General features: G+C 43.5%; 1 protein-coding gene across 3 annotated transcripts in view; it reads right to left on the bottom strand.

Annotated features, from left to right (window-relative positions):
• LOC135211177 (RNA polymerase II transcriptional coactivator-like) overlaps positions 1-11,587 on the bottom strand; it is a 45,063-nt gene extending 33,476 nt beyond the window's left edge. Inside the window, exon 1 of one of the 3 annotated variants that reach the window (XM_064244379.1) lies at positions 11,426-11,587. In XM_064244379.1, the coding sequence (XP_064100449.1) occupies positions 11,426-11,572 (147 nt within the window). In that variant the 5' untranslated portion in view covers positions 11,573-11,587. Of the gene's footprint in view, positions 1-11,416 lie in introns of all 3 variants that reach the window. The other 2 variants (XM_064244378.1, XM_064244380.1) reach the window with 2 other exon arrangements.
• Positions 11,588-15,931: the final 4,344 nt, after the last annotated feature.

Raw genomic sequence — 15,931 nt, forward strand, 5'->3', positions numbered from 1 at the left:
ACGAAGAGCTCACATGCTTATTTTTAGTTCGTATGGGGCTTTCATATATCACATTATGTTGACGAAACTTCAGTCTTTTAAATGGTATGCTTAGAGTTGCAATTCTATTCTTGTTTCACCAATTAAATATCGAGTGAATAAGACCCGTCCACCGTGATGAGGGTTGGCCTGCTGTGGTGTTTTACCCTATATGCGCATTACGATTATACCAATTACATGAAGAGCTGATAATCTGCATGAATAACTGGTACACTGTTCTGCAAGAAAGTTGAGTAAAGCAATTATTTACAATAGGTACGAAAGTCAAGATGTCGTGACGTCATAATACAGGACTTGAAAGAACGTTCTAATTCCAAAAAATAATTACTTAAATTTGAGTCAGAATAGAGTTACTTTTTCAATAACGAATATTTTCAAATTAATCATCATAAACATGTAAAATATTGATTTTTACTAGGGTAAAACATCACAGCAGGCCAAACAGGCCACCTACAATCGAACGCTTGCCACCCTCCGAAAAAGTACATTATAACGCGTCCTGACACCGGAAATGGGCATCAGTCGCGACTTCTTGTTGGTGAGAAACGGAGCTAAAGACCTCTACTCTCCTTTCGAAGTATTTTCTCCAAAATGACAATTTGTCCAAAATTGCATTTTTCCTAACTATACAAACCTGAGGTCCTTTTACAATAGGAAGGTACTAGCGGCAGCTGGATAGGTCGTAAGCTTTCGAACAAGGGGTTCGGTAGTTAACTGCTTGTCCGACAGGCGCGCGCGCGACTGGGAGGTAAAACAAATCACTTTTGCTATTCGGCCCAAGCAAAACTGCAGAGTGAGGGGTGGCATGAGGTGGGACTATGTGTAAAAGGACCTCAGGTTTGTATAGTTAGGAAAAATGCAATTTTGGACAAATTGTCATTTGTTCCGACACGGCATACAAACCTTCGGTCCTTTTACAATAGGAAGACTCACTTCTTGGTGGGAGGAATCTGAGTCTTTTGTGAACAGACTGGTGTTCGCCCAACCTTGGAATGCCTCCCTGGTCGTAAGAGCGAGGGAGGGATCCAAGCCTCTGTCCGATTGATCGGGGTGTGCACCGCAGGATCAATGGTCAGACCTCTGGACCAAGTACTAAGAGAGAGGCAAGCGTATCTCTTCGTACCAGCAAACAAGAACAAGTTCCTATTTGCAAGAGGCAACAAAGTTATGGTTTGTCTCTTGTTGGCATCCACTTCCCCCCCCCTTGTAGGAGGAAGTGGTGGATATTCGCTCCCATCCCTAGTGAAAGGGATAGGATGGGGGCTCTGTCGAGTAGCTCACCTGCATCTCGTCCTTATCCAGCAAGGTGATGACCGTATCCCTCTACCCACCGGTAGAGGGGGAGAAAAAGATAGGAAGAGAAGCCAGTCACTCTCTCATTCACTTATCTATTCTTACAGTCACACCAGGACTCGATGCTGTTCAGCCTGCTAGGGTCTGGGTTAGCTACACAACGTGTTTGCGCAGCCACCACGGGTCCTAAGGAAAAACGATCCAAGGACCTGTGGGCAATATCCAAAAGGTAGAAGAGGTGCCAGTGGTCTGGTTGTACCAGACCCCTGCCTTCAGTACCTGCGCCACGGAGAAGTTTCTTGTGTAACTCGAGGGAGTGTACTTCTAGGTCATCTTGGTGCTGACGAAGAGTCTTCAACACTCAGCCTGGGATGTCGAGTTTCTTCAGAAAAGCGCGGTCGCGCTTTCACAGGACAAAGCAGCATCTCCTTCGCATCGAAGGCGGTGAAGTCCATTAGGGAGGGATTGTGAAGGACTCTAACCCCGATCGTCAGGAACCGAAGGGTTCAGAGTCTTCGCTACGAATTCGGTACGAAATCGAGCGTCACGAATCCCCATCCCCTGGATGCTTGACTTCGCAGTAAAAGTCATGCAATTACCTCAGAGGAAAAGAAGGGAATGGTCGTATGACCTATCCCTCTTCTCGACTTCGGTGATGTCCTGTACCCATACTGGTCTATCCGTCTGCAGCGAAGTTGTTCTTCTCGGTAGTGGATAGGACACCGACACTCAATGGTGGGTGTCGATGGTAGGGTACTGTGACAAGCCGTTAGGACGAAGAAAAGACTTATGGAACAACCGAACTAAGTCCACAGCGAAGTTCGTAACAGACTTGGGCGCTCTGACAGCTGCCGACTGACTGCGTCGGTAGGAGGCAAGTTGTCCAAGCACCCGAGCAAGTCACGTGACCTTCGCCTTAAAAGGGTTTATGCCAAGAGACTAAACAAATAATTTGTTCGTCACCGATGCCAGAAGGCAAGGTGATGACTCTCTTAAGGCATGTGCCCAACAGGCGAAAGTCAATTGCCTTCTAGAGACCGAGGTCCCTGATGGCAAGATATCTCATAGTATAGTTGATTCTCGGCTAAGGAGAAACAACACTGTGTCGTTGAAGACGATGGGTGTACAGAAAATGCAACCTACGTCTTACACGCTGACCGAGAGAAGGATTCTCAAGATTCTGAACCTGTGCTACAAAGACTGAGAACGCTAACCGCTATTCATTGCTGTCCGGTGAGGATCGTAGTTGCAATAAAAGCGGAGCGCTTTTCAGTAATGAAGACAGGGAAATACTGCCTGAAGAACTGCTTCTCATGGGCTGAACATTTGAAAGTAGAGCTGTCAGGTCGTAGAGTAGGCGATGTCTTCTGACATATCTGTTAATCGGGGCGAGCAATGAATAATTGCACACCTACGAATACGAGATATTTTGAAGACAAACTCAGATGTCTGCAAAAATCATTCGCATTATCGCGGTGCGATGCAGCGGGTGACTAGTACAGACTTCTCGTTACCGTGCGGTAAAACAGAAAGATGAAAGAGTCCAAGATATCTCTGTAGAAAATTCTCGCAATGTCGAAGGCGATGAAATCGAGCGTCACAGCAGTAGATGGTCCTTCATTATTGCGAGAATCCCCGTTAATCAGAGACCTAAGTCCATGATTGTTGGGCAGAGATACGGTTCGGTAGTCAATCAAACCAGGGGAGAGAGAGACGTAACCGACCGCGCATCTCCGAGACCTAGCTGATACTGAGCCGCTATCAGGCAGTTCAATACGCAGTAGCTCTCGGTGACTCGTCATCCTGAGTTGCCAGGTAATCCATTATTCCACGAAGGAATGCGTTCGGCTAGAACCATCGAGCATAAAGAATACGCTCGAGCAATTATATTTAACCGAAACGGATTTCGGTAAATACAAAAGCTGATTTGGTGTTGTCATGACAATACCAAGTATCTAAAATCGAAACTGATAACTGCTGGAGGTTGCAGGCAACCCCGAGTTGCAGTTCAATTAAGATACAATTCGTCTCGGTCACAAACCGTAGAGTTAACTACGGTATGTGCCCTACCCCCCGGACAATTCAACTGTTAAAAGAATCATGTCGCGAGGGTAATATACGTAGTATATTTGTAGGTTCTGTACCACGACCTCCATCCTCCCCAAATTCTTTCCTCTCGAGGAATGAGAATAAGGGATTGGAGATCGACCGCCTTCGTTCTCTAGTCAAGAGAGTGAAGGAGAAGTTCTTTCCCAAAGGAAAGCTTCAATGGTGACAGAAGTACCGAAAACAATAGTTCAAGCCAAACTGGAAGTTCCCGTCCGTTCTTCTCTATTCCAGGTTAATCGCCTACTGTGAGATACTCTTCTTTCAGCAGCAGTCTTCTTCCAAATGCTAGAATTACAGGAATTCGAGCATAAGCGAGGTTCCCGATTATCGTGTAACAATTATCGGGGATTCTCGCTCACTTTGGACCGTGGTCTCGCCTAAGTGTTTGGAGATCGTAAAAAACTCGAACACTCTGAGTGCGCTAGAAATTCCGTAGAATTCTAAGCACTCTGCGAAACCCCCCACCGAATTCGTCAAACGATGGATCGGCTGGTGATCCTCCCGATCCCGTTTAGTAGAAATCGAGAAAGGGGCAGGATCCCTCCTCAACGACCGGGGCTTACGTCAGGTAGGACCCGAAGGTCCCCCCGGTAGCGCAGCCCCTAACGTGGGATCTTACAGAGAAATCTCTGATAGGATCCCTCCCCTTTCCTCGTAGCCGTAAGGAGAGAGGGAATGGGGGAGGAATTGGATACTGACTCGCCTTCCCAGCGGAACTAGCAGTTGGAGAAGAAAAGGAGCAGCCATCGCCTTACGGCGATGGCCTCTCAGAGCTGCGGGAAAACGTATCGTCAGGAGAAAACGTTTTCGAGGAGGGTTACGAACTCATACTGTAGGTAAGGGGTCTGCCGCCAACTGTGAACGTCGTCTGGGTGGGGCTGATCGACACCTGACAGGAGAGAGCCGATACCGTCCTCCGACTCATTCCAGTCCTCGTCGAGGTTGAAACCTCAGGAGGACCGAAGGGGTATTCAAATACGGTGTCCGAAGACACGTAGAAACGCCTCTGTCGCAGTAGAGGAGGTGAAGTAGCTTGTTCGACCGGCCAGAAACTGAGAGCGCCTTCTTGTCCGGCGACGAGAGGCTACCTGGTTCAAGACAGTCGGCAAGCTCCGATCGCGGCAGACCCACCGTCGATTTGGGTTCCCTCTCGGGCCCCAAAACGACTAGAGCCGAGACGTGGCTCTGCTGGTGGGAGCGGCGATCCTTCCCCGAGGTCGTTGTGCTGACGAATCAGCGCCATAACCTCGGCAAAGTTCCTCTGGATCTCGGAAGTCACAGCATCTTGCAGTGGGACCGTTAAGCCCTTCGAACAAGAGCATATTCCGAGAACCTTCCTCCTAAACAGCGACAGCCCTCTCGGTCTTCTCCATCCACTTGCGCATACGTCCTGGCCGGTCCAAGAACCGTGCCTGGCACGTAGGGCGTCATGGTGGGATCATGAGGGGCGCACCCCTCACGATCACTCCTCAATACCTCGCTCCTCCCGTGAACCCGAGGACGGGGGGTTGAAGGTACGGGAGAGGCAGACCTGACGCTCCCTCCTCGCTCGCTGGCAGAACCAGCAGGCTTGGAGGGCTGCAGGCGATCGTCAACCCGCAGTGGCGATCGAGCTGCAGGCCTGGCCGAACCGTCTCGCTGTGGAGAACGGCTGGACTGAGCACAGCGGCCCCGATCTCGAGTGTCAGAAGAGCTGGTGCTGGTTGCCGTACCCGATCGCTCTCTGTGAAGAGCGACGGTCAGGCGACCTGCAGGCTCCCACTGTCCACAGTGAGACCGGTGCTTGTCCTCACGGCACGTCACGTCGCTGGTTCCAGCCGTGGCTGGCACCGGCGAACGGAGAGGACCTCTTCCCAGCCTCAGCCCGGGCTAGCCAGCTGGTCGCCGCGAGAGCGAGAGCTGGTCTGGTGAGAGTCGCTGGTGAGCGGCTGTCCACCATCTTTCCGCCCCGTGCCGTGAACCTGACGCTCAGCGGACTCAGAGGTCTGGTTCCTGGCTGCACGGTCGCTGGTAGGCGACCGTACACTCGGTACCTCCCGCGAACGAGAGGCCGAGACGGACCCTGATGCAGTGGCAGAACCACTGACACCAGGCGAGGAAGTACCCGGTGTTAGCCGGTACCCCTCTGGTCCCCGTAGTCTTCTTCCTTGCGGAAGAAGAGACGGGCCCCGCTCCCGAAGGAGCAGGTAGGACCAGCGGAAGGAACCCTCCCGTCCCACCGAGGTGAGACGGGTCCCGAGAAGCTCCCAGGGAGACTTCTTAGGAGGGAGGAGGGGCAACCTTCTTCTTCCTCGGCTTGTGAAGCCTTAGAAGTCGAAGGGGAAGAGGCGGCAGCAGACGACGATGCAAGAAGATGAAGACCGACGACCACGACACCTTCCTCCTCTTCTTCGTCAGCTTCCCTTTCAGGACAGACGTAAGATCTGCTATCCAGGGCGGAGCCGGGGCTGCTGTAGCCGAAGCCACCAGGGCCCGGACGCACCTGTACAGACAGACCAAAGTCTGGGGTAGTACCACCACGAACAGGGACGACGTCAGCAGGTATGGGCATCTCAGGAACAGCAGGCACAGCCAGCACAGCATCGGTAGGGACAGCCAGCGCAGCAACGGCAGGGACAGCCAGCGCAGCAAACTGCATGGACAGTCAGCCCAGAATCGGCAGGTAACGGCAGGCAGCACCGGAAACACAGGAAGTGGCAGCAAGCAGCCAGCAAACATCCTGGTACCGGCGGCAGGTCCAGGGGCGAGCTCTAGGGCAGCGGAAGTGTGGTCGCGGCAGCGCGGCAACCACGAGCGGCGGCGGCACGCCCCCCTCTCGGTACGGCGAACGGCACTTCACAGCGCTGTAGGCAAGACTGTTACCACGTGAGGCAGTACACCAGGTGAGGAGGGACGTCGTCACCTGGAGCGTGGTCACCACTCCATGGGTGACCGCAGTAGGCCCAGACATAGAACCGCAGCCCCTGGACACTAGCACGCCCTGCAAATGAAAGGAGGACCATACCTCACCAAGGTCCACCCTCGTGGCAGTAGTCACCTGCGGAAATAACAGTAGTAGCGATAGTGGGGGGGAAGTCCCCTCGCGCGGGGGGGTGAGCCCTCTCCGAAACGAGTAGGAAGACCCGAATACAATTGTACATTCTGGGCACCGAGCGCCCCTCCCCGCGCTCCGACGGACCGGGCGAGAGAGAATAACGCAGATAACCTCCCCCCCCCAAGGGGAAGGGCCATCTGTGGGAGCTGAGCGGGGGGGGGGGAGGGATTCTCGTTCCCCACCCCCGCACAGCACCCATGTACCCAACAATAATAATAAGAGCCCGAGAGCAAACGTTTGCCCTCGGCCCGAATGCAAGGGCATAAGGAATCAATTCCCTGACTGAGCGGAACTTGAACCAAATAATATTGATGCAATCAATAATAAAAGGAATAAATGAAAAAAGAATCTTGCATTACGATTCACTTCACAATGAAATAAGGGCTCGGATCGAGCGCATTTGCGCCCTCGGTACCGAGCGCAAGGGTAAAAAAGGATCCATTCCCGATTATGAATGGAAACCTTGATCCATAATGAATTGATGCAATCAAAATATATATGAAAATGAAAAAGAATACTGTGCTTGCGATTTCACTTCATACAAATAAAAAGGGGAAGGATCAATTCCCGGGAAATAGCGGAAACTTGATCCAAGTAAACAATTGCAATCTCAATAAAAAATATGAAAATGGAAAAAGAACTGCACTTGCGATTTCACTTCATTCAAATAAAAAGGGGAAAGGATCAATTTCCAGGGTAAGCTCGGAAACTGATCCAAAATGATATTGCTACAATCAAAATAATATATATGAAAATGAAAAAGAATACTGTACTTGCGATTCCCACTTCCATACAGAATAAGTTTTCGTGCCACCGAGCGCATTCGCTCGGCAACGAGCATACAGGTCAAAAAAAAATATATAAATGAAAAGAGCATTACTTACGATTTTCATCTACACATTTCCAACCAAAATATACGCTCGGAGCGAGCTCTCCCTCCTCCGCCCCCCCACCGAGCATACACAATACGAGGATCATTTCTGGGAAAAATGAATTCCCGCACTTACGCCCTTCAGTCCCGGCACTCGGGTAATCGGAGGGCGTTGTGAAACCAAGATCCTTTAATTCACAATTGAATTCAATGGAAATAAATATGAAAATGATTGTACTTACAATTCAGTTTCACTAGATAAATAGAAAAAGAAAAACACAACCATGCGAAAAGCAACGACGATGAAGCGGGCAGAGGAGCGATGATACACGTCCACACGCCAGCAGGCCGAAAGCAAAAGTGTTTTTGTTTACCTCCCAGTCGCGCGCGCGCCTGTCGGACAAGCAGTTAACTACCGAACCCCTTGTTCGAAAGCTTACGACCTATCCAGCTGCCGCTAGTACCTTCCTATTGTAAAAGGACCGAAGGTTTGTATGCCGTGTCGGAACAAGCTAGAAATTAAGGCCAAATTTTAAGATTTAAACAGAGGGTACTGAAAATGGCGCCCACGGCAGTGGAAATCTCACCAAAACGCTTTAGAAATTTTTTACTTACAACTAAAAATGTTTCGAAGATTGACGCCATCTCGATGTTTATGGAGTCGCTTGTGGTCAACAAACTTTCCATTCCTGTGATAAATCCGTACACCACTTGTACCCACAGACGCTGGAGCACTTTTATCACAACAATCGAAAACACGATTTCTCACCAACAACAAGCAGAGGTAAACAGCTGTTTTGTAGAAGATTTTTTTTGACGAGAAGCTGTGCTCTTAGCTAATTTTAAATAAGTAGTAAAACATCAATATTTTACATATTTATGATGATTAATTTGAAAATATTCGTTATTGAAAAGTAACTCGACTCTGACTCAAATTTAAGTAATTATTTTTCTGAATTAGAACGTTCTTTTAAGTTCTGTATTATGACGTCACGACATCTTGACTTTCGTACCTATTGTAAATAATTGCTATACTCAACTGTCATTGCAGAACAGTTTACCAGTTATTCATGCAGATTGTTATCAGCTATACATGTAATTGTTATAATCGTAATGCGCATATATATCTTTTATTATTTACTTTTTGGATATATGAAGATGTTTTACTGCCGGATTATCGCCGTAGTGTGACGCAATCGTTTTCGTCCATGGGCCTCCTAGTCTGTTTTCGCACCATAAGAAATTATGGGGCCGAATTTGCAATGACCAGAAAGTCGTTTAAAAGAGGAAAGTTAGCATTGAGGGGCATATGTTTTTGACTGAGAAAAATACAAATTTATTCAATAGCTAGCTTGTAAAAAATACTTGGTTATAAAAACTTGATTGACAACTAAGCAGCATGTCAACTATGGGTTTCAGAGACAGTGCAAGCACGTTTTTGGGCAATACCTATTTCTGTAACGAACACTCGTAACAGAACGAGATTTTGCTATAGTGCATTACACCCAGTGCCGTAATTTATAAGGGTGGTTATCGTGAATCACTAATCGTAAAGAATAACGACACTTGTCCTTGTACCAAGAGACAAAAACTCCATTATGCAGAAATGGATACGAACACGTGTATAAAGCTCCACCTACCCTCCCCCCCCCCATCCCCCTCTCTACCGCCATCCCTTTTCTTCGTTCGTTCTTCTCCGCCTTCCTTTCTCTCTCTCTCTCTCTCTCTCTCTCTCTCTCTCTCTCTCTCTCTTCTCTCTCTCTGTTGCCATTCGTATGTGTTGACCCTCCAAACTGGGTATAAGACTACACACAAAACGTTGAAATTGGTGAAATTAGGCTATGTATTGGAAGTATATATACATAAATATTAAAGCAATTTTATCATTATTGCATTACTATGACAACTAGAATTCATGGAAACAGTTTATAATAATGGAACGGCGTATGTGTGCAACAGCCTCCACTAATGTGGCAAAACGATGATTTTTCGCCAGTTCTTAGCATGCAACAAACATTAAAGGTTACATTTATTTCTGGCATACAATTATTAAAAAAGAAATTCAAAATACTAATAAAGACTGAAATCAATGAAAAAAGCTAGCAAAAACAAAAAAGCAAAAAAAAAAAAAAAAAAAAAAAAAAAAACGTAGTCGTTCCTCTGCACTTTTCCGTATTCGTTCCTCTATGGTTTTCGGCAGCCAGATGTACGAAAACGTTAGAAACATTTGATTTTATCTACTTTAGAAATATCTGTAATTTTTCGGGGTAATTTGGTTGTAAAAAAGGGATAATATACATGAATTAAATCAAAATTTTTAAATAACAAAGTAAATTTAAACTAAATAACGAGTAAAGTAAACAGTTTAGGGAATAAAACTTTGCGGTTTCGTCGTCTGTTGTTCGTAATTGTGTTTATGGCGCGCGCTTAGAAACCAGGAACAGCAACGGGTTTAAAGTGCAATGTGGAGTGAACTGAGACCAAAATGTGTATAATAACAATCAAATAAGCACTGTGGAGTTTCAGTTGTGATGGCAGTAAGGATAAAAACCGCCGATTACAAGGTAAGAATGAATTCAGTTCAAACCATAACCCCGGGAATAACAAGTTTCATACTTTCACTAATATAGGCAACAAAATGTTGTTTTATTGTGCTGATTACAACTGCAATCTTGAGTAAGATCAATAAACGTTACATACATACGCTAACATTGTTCAAATGAGTGCTGGGAAGGCTGGGGAAAGATGGTGGCCGTCACTGATGAGAACCGTCCATGCAAAACGTAGCCGCCATATTGGATTTCAAAACTGCCTTGAAAACATATTTTACGAAGAGCTCACATGCTTATTTTAGTTCGTATGGGGCTTTCATATATCACAATATGTTGACGAAACTTCAGTCTTTTAAATGGTATGCTTAGAGTTGCAATTGTATTCATGTTTCACCAATTAAATATAGAGTGAATAAGACCCGTCCACCGTGATGAGGGTTGGCCTGTCGTGATATTCTACCCTATTTATTTAAAAAATTATCAAAGTGCACGCTTCGTCGTCTTCTACAAAACAGTTGTTTACTCGGTGAGGAAAAGTTTTCCGTTTGTTGTGATAAAAGTGCCCCAGCATCTGTGGGCACAAGTGGTGTGCGTATTTATCACAGAAAATGGTTAGTTTATTGACAAAAGCAACTCCGTAAACATCAAGATGGCGTCAATCTTCAAAATACTTGAGTTGTAAGTGAAAATGTTGAACGCGTTTTGGCGAGATTTGCAGTACGTTTGAGACAGTTTTCAGTACCCTCTGTTTAAATCGTAAAATTTGGCCTTAATTTCTAACTTTGGAGAAAATACTTACTTCGAATGGAGAGTAGAGGTCTTTAGCTCCGTTTCTCACCAACAACAAGTCGCAACTGATGCCCATCTCCGATGTCAGGACGCATTATAATGTACTTTTTTGGGGATTGTACATGCTGATAGAACATAGTCCACCCTGGACCCTACGGTTATTTACCCTAGATACGATGTTCACCTGAAGAGAAATTAACAGTAAAAGGTTTGAGGCTTAGATCTACCCAATTATGCATCCTGTTCTAGGTTTTTGGGTAAATCTACACATACCTGGCCAATAAAAGTAATACATAGCTAGTTTTTTTTTTCTTTTTTTTTTTTTTTTGACACCGAAATACGCTTACACGATCATCCCCCGAAGGACTGATAGGTATTAGCTACTTCATGCCAACGCACTTATCACCCGCGCTCCCTTCCGCCTTTTCTCTTTAATTAATGACCATCGCGAGTGCCATATTGCAATATGAGGCATTTAAATTCGATACAAAGCCCGACGCTAAAAATTGCAAAATGGTCCGGTTAGCGGATGCTGCTCGTCAGGGTCCCATTTTGCAAACTACAGAAACGGTCTATAATCTTAAATACATTTCATTGCGGTGTTACCATTACCACCAATAATACACGCACATCCTGTAGAATATCACATAAGCAAATGATATTACGTACTGTACCTGCCTCAGTCAGTAGAAGATACGAGGGTTGGTACAACAAACGCGGCCGGGATCGTTGACGACGGGAGGTAGCGGACACAACTACGTATGTGAGGAAAGGAAAGATGGCGGCTTTTGTTATGAGGGCGCTGGGATTCGTTGTCAACGCCATCTGTTGAATTTACGATGAACTAAAAGGGCTATGGTTGAACATTCCTGTCCCTAGCTGTAAAAAAAAAAATCCTTGAACCTGAGTATATCATAGAATTTGGTAATATAATGTGGATTAAAACAGATATAATGTCAATTTATGAATTATCTTGGTAAAATAGAGGTGGGTCCAATTACTGTTTTACCTGACACATTTTGTATTGAGCCCTGTTGGCCCTCATTTGGGCCATCAGCGTGGCCATTTTCCCTCCTATTATAGATTTTAGTTTTCTTGAATTGTTAAACTTTGCCTACTATGCCATAAATGCTTTTGGAAACGTCTCTTTATTTTAGTTTTGTCGAGACAACCCGTAACAACAATATGGATATCGTTTGCCCTGAAGTCCTTTTCTAATACTTTGTTACATCTTGGCTCCATTAATTTATATATGTCGACGCTTGAAGAAAATTAAGAGGTATATTGCTGTATGAAGTGACTTAAATATTTCAGTGTCCTACAGCTCTCGCTATCCTCATTATCTTTTACTCTTTTTTTCTTATTCAGTTAGACGTTTTCTATAAGAAGTAAAGTTTATTTGGTCTGTTAATATTTTCAGAACGCTTATAATTTCAATTACCTTTTGACTGGCGCTGGCTAAATTTACCATTTTCTTGCGCCACTGCTCTTGGTTTATAATTATCAGTCCATTCTCATTAGGATCACAAGCGCCATGAAAACATAAACAGATGGCTAATTGCCTCACTGCTTCTCCGATTTACTTTTTTTCTCTATCTCTTTCCAATTTAAACTACTTCTTATTCGGCAAAGCAATGCAATTACTAGCTTTGTTTTACCTATTTGCCTAAGGAAATACACTCGCATTGAAAAAATTTGATTACCATCAGTCGATTCACTTGCCAAATTTACGTCAATCATAAAAGTCTCATGGGTGTGTTCGTTTGAAAAAGAGCAATGACTTTCCATCACTTTACCTTAAAATCTCGTATTTTATCCAAAATTAATAATAACAGAAATAAACAGGCGACAACTGACTTAATTGTCAGTTCATGTACCTCAGAATTGACGGCAGATGTTAGCTAGCGTCATCTACCGGACAGACAGTAAACTATCGAAATGCTATGGTCTATGGAGCGGTGTATTTTCTGTCTTTGGCACACAGTCTTTATCTTGGTAGCGAATAGGCAACGCACATATGGATAATTCGAAGTCACAACAAATATCCCAAGTTAATTTACCATTTTCTTTTTTCTTTCATGTATCTATATAATAGGGAAATTCAAAATAGGCACGAAAACAAGTGTACTACATCCTTAAAAAAAGACAAATGAAGTTCGCTGACTCATCGCGATATGAAACACTGTTTCCTTCCCAAAATTGTTATTCTTGAATAAATGAATATACAGATTTTGCTTTAAATATATATTGATGTTAGGCAGATGGGTCAGCGGGCAAATGAGAATGATAGTATGTATGTTTATACATTGAAGAAAAGACAAAGATCTGAAAAACACAAAATGAATGGGCAAATGAAGACAAAATAGCCAGAACTGTAAAATGCAAAGCGTAGATGAAAACAGCTGAATTGACATGAAACCGTCGCTCCATGCCTACATTTTACGTTGAGACAGCCGTGTGGCGTAATCAATTACCACTCCAATTCCATTTCCCACATTCCAACCCTTCTTCCCTTTCCCGCCATCCAGCACTTATCATTCCCACCCTTCTTCCCTTTCCCGCCATCCCACCATGTACATCTCCTATGAAGGTGAACCACCAAAGTCAGTCAAAAGGACCCCCAATATCCGTACACTGTTGACATGTTTCCATTCCTTGAAGATAACTCGCGGATTGTGAATACCCTTTCCTTAGACCTTGACCTGTTGCAATCCTTTGTAGCATTTTCTGATTTCCTTTTTCTTATATACAACAGAATTTGGAGATAACGCCTTTTTTTTGGAAACCATGGCTTATTAATATTTGAAGATATATAAGTAAAAGAGTATGCCCCTCAACCACGATTAAATTTCAATGAGGCTCCGATTCTGGATCTAGATTCTCTTCCGGTCCCAGTCTATCATACAATGGCGCTTCAGCCCGCAAACTGAACTGTTGCGCAGTACGTGTCACGCTTAGGCGATTCGTGATTCTGCTTGTTAATTTCTTCTGCTTATAACGTTTAAATCAATATGTGGGGAATGAATAACAAAGTCTGTGCACCACAGATACAAAACACTTATTCTACGCATGCCAGGTACCTCAATACAAATTCAAAGCAAATTTCTTTCCAGATTTTTAAAAGCTGATTTTTGGGGGGGGCATTTTATTTTTATCGCAAATGTTTGGCAACAGTGTAATGTTCGTGTATTATTACGTACAAAAAAGAAAAAAAAGGAACGTTACCAATCAATTTTTTTCTGTATCTCTCGAACACTATCTCATGTTTCTATACTATCAACATTACGACTCCATACTTTCGTGCCGAGATAATGTTAACGAGAATTCAAAACTACATATACGATCATTATAATAATAGTTTCAGCCGGCGTATAAAATATAATAAAAATAAGAGGGCTCTCGTTCACTTGCGTATTTCTGGCAGGGGGGAAATACGCATTGGAAGTAGAGAAAAACTTACTTTGTTTTTTTTATTATTGAAACAGAAATGCACATTTTTTTATCTTCATCCTTGGCTCAGCCTTTTTTTTATTTTCTTTTCTTTTGCAGACGTCTATTACCAAGGCAATTTTTTTAACAAGCATGCTCAACAAATGACCTTTGCCCTTTGCATGAAATAGAGCCGTGTAAGCTCAAGTATTTTAAAATTAAATAACGCAACAGGCAAAATCAGTGATCTGTTACTAAAAGCCCCGTTAGTTACACACACACACACACACAAATATATATATATATATATATATATATATATATATATATATATATATATATATATATATATATATATACATATATATATATATATATATATATATATATATATATATATATATACATGTGTGTGTAACTAACGGGGTTTTTAGTAACAGATCACTGATTTTGCCTGCTGCGTTATCTAATTTAAAAATACTTGAGCTTACACGGCTCTATTTCATGCAAAGGGCAAAGGTCATTTGTTGTGCGTGCTTGTTAAAAAAAATAGCCTTGGTAATAGACGTGTGTGTGTGTGTGTGTGTGTGTATGCACGCACGCGTGGATAGAACCAGCCAAGACGATAATTGTATCTATGCCTCAACCCATGCAAACATTGATTTTCATATATTATAATTATTTTGGGTTCACAGGTTACAAATCATGTCTCTTTGCAGGCAACCAGACGTTCACATACAAACTGGCTATGTATGACTGAATAACTCTTACCCCTGTCCTTGATTGCAATAGCACATTTATTGATTTCTTTTGGGGATAAATAATATTTGTTTCGTCCCACTTACTCTTAAATCCAAACCAAGGTTAGTTGAAGCCAAAAGAGTGTACTCGTATTACTTTTATAATTACGATACTTGAATTTACTATCGCCACCATTCTTATTGCTAATGGTGGCGATACCGGTAAAAGGCACTATATAAAGTTGATGAAGAAATAAATATGTACTTGAAAACCCCCACTACTTACTGAAAATCCATCAAACCAGATTTTTAGTAGTTATTACATATGACTGTACGACGGTGTACGAAGTTAAGGTTGTTAAATGTTACATTAGGAGACATCTTCCAGGTAGCACAGTATAGATATTAGTAGCTACGTAAGGAGTTGGCTCCATGAGCAAAAATATGCCTCTTCTTGTTTTTCTCCCTCAATGACATGATTGACGGATCATTCTGAAAAGTTACAATTAAAGATTGATGTTGCCTAATATTATATTTCCTCATTAACTCATTACATCAGCTGTGTGACACCCTTAAAATTTATATTCCTTTGTTACAATCTACAAGTTCAAGTTACTGAAACATATTATGATGTATTTAAAGTGAAACTATTGAACTCAGAGTTGGAATTTACTGACAGTGATAAATAAGGCGAGACTACTGAATTGATTCATCCTGTCCTTGGTAGCTGCATATATTTTTCTGGCGCCATTAAAACATTCCTGAATTAAGGGTTGAAGAAATCTCATTAACTATAAAGACATGAAAAAAATATTACATGGATCAAAATACATCATGTTTAGTAACACCCTTGAATTTTTGAGACTGCATTCAGGGGGTTCTTCGTGTGAACCGGTTTTCACTGCAGCTGCGGCTGAATAACATGATGTTAAGAAAATCTCTTACACAAAGGCTTACGGAGAAAGGTCTGTGATCGCAAATAGGTAAGCTGCGTGGTACAAGGTTTGTGAACGCC

The sequence above is a fragment of the Macrobrachium nipponense genome, chromosome 4, assembly GCF_015104395.2.
Source record: "Macrobrachium nipponense isolate FS-2020 chromosome 4, ASM1510439v2, whole genome shotgun sequence".
In the NCBI taxonomy this organism is placed as follows: domain Eukaryota; kingdom Metazoa; phylum Arthropoda; class Malacostraca; order Decapoda; family Palaemonidae; genus Macrobrachium; species Macrobrachium nipponense.